The sequence below is a fragment of the Hesperophylax consimilis genome, chromosome 8, assembly GCF_061612785.1.
Source record: "Hesperophylax consimilis isolate HC1 chromosome 8, BYU_Hcon_1.0, whole genome shotgun sequence".
In the NCBI taxonomy this organism is placed as follows: domain Eukaryota; kingdom Metazoa; phylum Arthropoda; class Insecta; order Trichoptera; family Limnephilidae; genus Hesperophylax; species Hesperophylax consimilis.
Window position 1 is genome coordinate 25,493,343 of NC_142843.1, and position 6,690 is coordinate 25,500,032.

Consider the following 6,690-nt stretch of genomic DNA (forward strand, 5'->3'; position numbering starts at 1 on the left):
ATTAAAAAAATTAATATCGGAAAATATTCTATTAATGCCCTAATGGAACTGACAAAATGTGCTAATGCCTTCAATAAATATTTCGCTAACGTCGGACAAAATTTAGCTACACGGATCGATGAAAATTATAAAATAGATAATTTCGAAAAGGACTGTCACAAACAAAATAATTTGTCAGTTTTCAAACCGGTAACAACAGATGACATAAAAAATATTATTAGTGAATTAAAAGGTGCATCTGCACCAGGGTTTGCTGGAATCACAGTAGAAATATTGAAAAATTATAATGAATTATTAAGCATTCCAATTACACACATTATAAATATTAGTTTAAATAGTGGAATATTCCCCTCCGTTTATAAAAAATCTATTGTAACACCCGTTTTTAAATCTGGCAGCCCTGAAGAAATATCAAATTATCGACCCATATCTGTTGTCTCAAACATTGCAAAAATTTTCGAAAAGATCGTAAAAAAGCAACTTTTATACTATATTGAAAATAATAAAATAATTAGTCCTAGACAATTTGGATTTAGAGAGAAACTAGGCACTCATGATGCCATTGCAGAACTAACTTCAACTAAATACCGAGCATTAGATAAAAAAAAATGCCTTGGCATTTTCATTGATTTACGTAAGGCTTTTGATAGTATCTCCCATACAAAACTAATTAATAAATTAAATGATATCGGTATTATTGGTAAGGTAAGGTATTGGCTGCAAAGCTATCTAACTCAAAGAAACCAAAAAGTAAAATTAAATAACTCACTTAGCGTAGATGAAACTTTAGAATTTGGAATTCCCCAAGGGACTGTTATTGGACCAATTTTATTTATAATTTACTTTAACAATATGTTTAAATTATCACTTAATGGTTTACTTATATCCTTTGCTGACGACACTGCAATAATTATCGAAAAAAGACATGGAACGAAATTACCACTGAAGCGAATCAGGATATGAAGGTTATAAAAAATTGGTTCGATGGCAATTTATTATCACTCAACACAGAAAAAACATACTGTATTCCTTTCACTCTACAAGAAGATGTGCCAAATAACCTAATTAACATAACAATTCATTCTAAAAATTGTGTAAATGACGGTACATGTAATACGGACTGCGCGAAACTAAATCATAAATCCAATATAAAATATCTTGGTATCTTAATAGATAAAAATGTTAAATGGAAAGACCATATTAATCTCACTGTTGAAAGAATAAGAAAACTTATCTATATTTTCTATAATATACGAAATATTTTAAATAAGAAAACTATCAAAATTGTCTATTATGCATTAATTCAGTCCTTATTGCAGTACGGGATTATTGGGTGGGGAGGGGCTTTTAAGGCTTCTTTACAGCCCATAATTACAATTCAAAGAATAATTATAAAAATCATCCTTAGAAAACCATATGACTCCCCTACTTTAGAGATATTTCAGGAATTTAATGTACCATCTATCACAGAATTGAATAAGAGAATCGCCTTATATCAAATATATAAAGAATATTTTATTTATAAAATTCACCCCTCAGATAGCATAAGCAATAGATTCAAAACTGATGGCTTAATAGCCATTCCTATGCTTAGAACGACCACGGCTCAGCACCACTATTCGTATTTAGGTGTGAGATGGTACAATATATTATTGTCCAAAAATAAAATTAGTGTAACCGAAACTGTGAATTATGAACAATTCAAAAAGTTAATTAAGTCCCTCAAATTGGATAATGATATATTGTACCCCTAATTTTCTTACACTTACTCAATCTGTAAAAAATATATATTAATTTGATTGTCTTTAAAAAAACTATTTTTCTAAATTTTTCTTGATATATTGTACCCTTAATTTCCTCGCGCTTACTTAATCTGTAAGAAGATATATTATTGTAATTATCTTTAAAAACACACTTTTATAATTTATGTACCTATGTTAATATTATGTTTGTATTTATATCAAAAGTTTTTGATTATTGTTTAAAAAATCATTAGAACTAAATTTAAAGACTCCTCCCATAAACACGAGCTCCTGGAGCTCAACTTATGGAGAAATAGAATAATAACGAAAAAATTATATATATAAGTCTGCATATTGTTATCATTTATAATGTTAAATAATAAATAAAAAATAAATAAATAAACGGTTCATTATTTATTCAAATTTAGGTGCCTACTGATTAAGAACACATATTATGAAAATTAAAAAGTACCTGTATGTAATATAAATATCGTAAGTTTCGTTCCAATTTCAACGAGCTGCTTTTGTTCATTATATCTACCAACTATCTCGTGTTTTTTTTCACAATCAAAAAACAGTTGTACTGCAAATTCGGTTTCTTGTCGGCTCCCTTTTCAAAATATAATAACTTTGTATTTCATGTAAAATTAGTGTTACATTGACAAAATTCGTTGTTTTAGTATTTCGAATAAATTCTCAGCAACTAAAAATGCGTGAAATTGTGCATATGCAGGCGGGGCAGTGCGGGAACCAAATTGGTGCTAAGGTAATTGAAATATCTTTCGTTCTTGAAACACAATCCCTTTTACCAATAAAGTATCTTTAATTTGGGTAAACTTCGGTTTATGGGTGAAATTCCTAAAAATTAAAACTAGTTATTTTTATACTAACTTAATCCGGGCCGGGGAATCCGAATCTGGAAGAATTAGGTGGCGGCAAGCAATATTAACTGAATTACACGACTTTAAAATTTCGACGCACAAACAATTTAACTGGCCATTTTGAACGCTTTCTGACAATAAAACTAGTTATCTTTATACATCTTTATACTAACTTTGGGCCGGGGAATCCGAATCCGAAAGAATTAGGTTGGGGCAAGCAATATAAACTGAAATACATGACTTAAAAATTTTAGATGCAAACAATATACAACGCCATTGTCGATGCGTTTTTTTGACAATAAATCCATAGAAAAATAACCAAAGATATATAAAATTAAGTGTTGCTAGTAAGCAATAATATCAATAACGTAAAATAACATGTTTATAATTTCAGTAATATTTCATATTCAAACAGTTAGATTTAGGTTTATTATCACGAAAGGTGAGTTTTTATGTCGGGGGAGACGAAAAAATATGCATTTTATATTTTAATTTTGCTAACATTATTTCATTTACGTAAAGTATTCAGATACATTTTATTCACTTTTGTATCACAAACCATGTTACACAAACCTAGCGTAGCCGCTAAACTACTTGAAAACTGGGATGTTTTCTTGCCTTGACGCGAGTAGGCGCTACGAAGGGGGCACTTTCTTTTCTATCACAAACCATGTTACACAAACCTAGCGTAGCCGTTAAACTACTTGAAAACTGGGATGTTTTCCTGCCTTGACGCGAGTAGGCGCTACGAAGGGGGCACTTTCTTTTCTATCACAAACCATGTTACACAAACCTAGCGTAGCCGCTAAACTACTTGAAAACTGGGATGTTTTCTTGCCTTGACGCGAGTAGGCGCTACGAAGGGGGCACTTTCTTTTCTATCACAAACCATGTTACACAAACCTAGCGTAGCCGCTAAACTACTTGAAAACTGAAATACGTAAATACTTACGTAAATGAAATAATGTTAGCAAAATTAAAATATAAAATGCATATTTTTTCGTCTCCCCCGACATAAAAACTCACCTTTCGTGATAATAAACCTAAATCTAACTGTTTGAATATGAAATATTACTGAAATTATAAACATGTTATTTTACGTTATTGATATTATTGCTTACTAGCAACACTTAATTTTATATATCTTTGGTTATTTTTCTATGGATTTATTGTCAAAAAAACGCATCGACAATGGCGTTGTATATTGTTTGCATCTAAAATTTTTAAGTCATGTATTTCAGTTTATATTGCTTGCCCCAACCTAATTCTTTCGGATTCGGATTCCCCGGCCCAAAGTTAGTATAAAGATGTATAAAGATAAATAGTTTTATTGTCAGAAAGCGTTCAAAATGGCCAGTTAAATTGTTTGTGCGTCGAAATTTTAAAGTCGTGTAATTCAGTTAATATTGCTTGCCGCCACCTAATTCTTCCAGATTCGGATTCTCCGGCCCAAATTTAGTATAAAAATAACTAGTTTTAATTTTTAGGAATTTCACCCATAAACCGAATTTTTTCCTTTAACTTTACACAACTGATGTCCAACCATGTACCCGACATTAATGCTCGTTTGTTTAAGTATGCTACAAGCAGAGAACATTTTCGCAGAAATTTGATCTTATTTTGAACAGCGTTCTTTTTTAATTAATTAATTCAATAAACTCATGCAAATTCTTGTTTTCACGGTATTTGGGAGGCGGGTATGGGCACCGCCGCCCCGGGAATCATTTATTGGATAACCAACACCTCTGCCATATGTCTACCCAAGTAGTTCGCAACGTTTGGTTACTTAGCAGGGGTGCCCGGGTTAATGAGGTGAGGTTTGTCCAGATCCTGACGGCAGATGCCCACTTACTGCATGAGCAGGCCGTATCGGGAGATGCTGGTTGAGGGGAACCATTTGACCTCTCCAATAGGACTCTATCGATCCATTGCGCTGTACCACAGAGGGAGAAATGGATCGGTACCTCCTGGATACACCGAAACCTAGATTCCTACCCACCCCTCATACATTTTTCCTTCCCATAATTTCCTCTCCTTCCTGTCCTTAAAAAATCCCTCCACACAGCATCCCCACAGATGACATAGGCCATGAGGGAAATCTTTTTCCTCGGGGCCTTCAGTGTGGATCTAATGTAAAAAAATTAAATGAACTTAATTATATATTTATTTGTTCAACAGTTTTGGGAGGTGATATCTGATGAGCACGGCATTGAACCAACAGGCACCTACAGCGGAGACTCTGACTTGCAGCTCGAGCGCATAAACGTCTACTACAATGAAGCCATCGCCGGAAAATACGTCCCTAGAGCCGTCCTCGTCGATCTGGAGCCTGGCACTATGGACTCAGTGAGATCTGGGCCGTTCGGGCAAATCTTCCGCCCAGATAACTTTGTATTCGGCCAGTCTGGAGCTGGTAACAACTGGGCAAAAGGACACTACACTGAAGGTGCAGAGTTGGTTGATTCCGTGCTCGATGTCGTACGCAAAGAAGCTGAAGGCTGCGACTGTCTTCAAGGCTTCCAAATGACTCACTCCCTAGGCGGTGGCACCGGCGCTGGTCTAGGGACATTACTCATCTCCAAGATCAGAGAAGAATACCCTGATCGTATTATGAATACCTTCAGTGTTGTCCCATCCCCTAAAGTATCTGATACTGTTGTAGAACCGTACAATGCAACTCTGTCAGTCCATCAGCTGGTGGAAAATACTGATGAATGTTTCTGCATTGACAACGAAGCTCTGTACGATATTTGCTTCAGAACTCTGAAGCTTGCAACTCCCACTTATGGAGATTTGAACCATCTGGTTTCAGCGACCATGTCTGGCGTGACTACCTGCCTGCGCTTTCCTGGACAGCTGAATGCAGATTTGAGGAAGCTGGCCGTGAACATGGTACCTTTCCCCCGACTTCATTTCTTCATCCCCGGGTTCGTTCCTTTGACTTCTCGTGGAAGCCAGCAGTACCGCGCATTGACAGTGCCCGAGTTAACCCAGCAAATGTTTGATGCCAAGAACATGATGGCGGCTTGCGACCCTCGCCACGGTCGCTACCTCACCGTGGCAGCCATTTTCCGAGGCAGAATGTCCATGAGGGAAGTAGATGAACAGATGCTCAATATTCAGAACAAGAATTCTTCTTACTTCGCTGAATGGATTCCCAATAATGTGAAGACCGCAGTTTGCGATATCCCGCCAAGGGGATTGAAGATGTCGGCAACGTTCATCGGGAACTCCACTGCGATTCAAGAGCTCTTCAAGAGGGTTTCGGAGCAGTTCACAGCCATGTTCAGGCGCAAGGCTTTCCTGCATTGGTACACCGGGGAAGGTATGGACGAGATGGAATTCACAGAGGCGGAGAGTAACATGAATGATCTGGTTTCAGAGTACCAACAGTACCAGGAGGCCAGCGCTGAAGAGGAGGGTGAATTCGATGAAGAAGAAGAAGGCGGAGAAGATTGAAACTCTATTAGTAATACTCTTTGAGTGGATCATTTATCTACTTAATACTTCTCATTCGTTAATATAATCACGATTTTTTTGGTACTGTAAACTTAAATCTTTTTTTTTACACACCCATTGGTCACACATTGTGCTTGATTAGAAAGAGCTTCCCTCACCCGCGAAGATGAAATTGTTATCTTATGTTTAAAAACTTTAAATCTCATGTAGGTATTTGTTTCTGACAAAATAAATAGTACAAATATTTGATGTCGTTTTTCTTTATCAAATTTAAAATTGTTTGGTTGATAATAATTCCGAGTGATCTTCGACTCACCCAAAATGTCTGTTTTTTTAAACGGCGCGCGTTGTGACTTCCGAAGACTGAGCAACATAAAACTAAAAATAATTATCATTAATCGAGTTGTTTCTTAGGTTAGGTTCTTTTTCTTCTTTTATGATGTTTTATTTTGTTTATTTGGCTGTTAGAAATAACGAGTTTCTAAACGTTCTGAATAATGTTAATCTAATGTAAATACCAGTTCCAGCGAGAAATCTTGCGTGACGTCATCGTTCTAGTAACTAATGTATTTCTTGTCTTCAAACAAGACGCATGAAAAGGAAGAGGA

General features: G+C 35.7%; 1 protein-coding gene across 1 annotated transcript; it reads left to right on the forward strand.

The window, feature by feature from the left end:
* Window positions 1–2,451: 2,451 nt before the first annotated feature.
* On the forward strand, window positions 2,452–6,082 carry LOC149421785 (tubulin beta chain-like). The gene is made up of 2 exons (XM_089634020.1): window positions 2,452–2,508; window positions 4,802–6,082. The coding sequence occupies exons 1-2, from the start codon at window positions 2,452–2,454 to the stop codon at window positions 6,080–6,082; spliced, it is 1,338 nt and encodes a 445-aa protein (XP_089490146.1).
* Window positions 6,083–6,690: the final 608 nt, after the last annotated feature.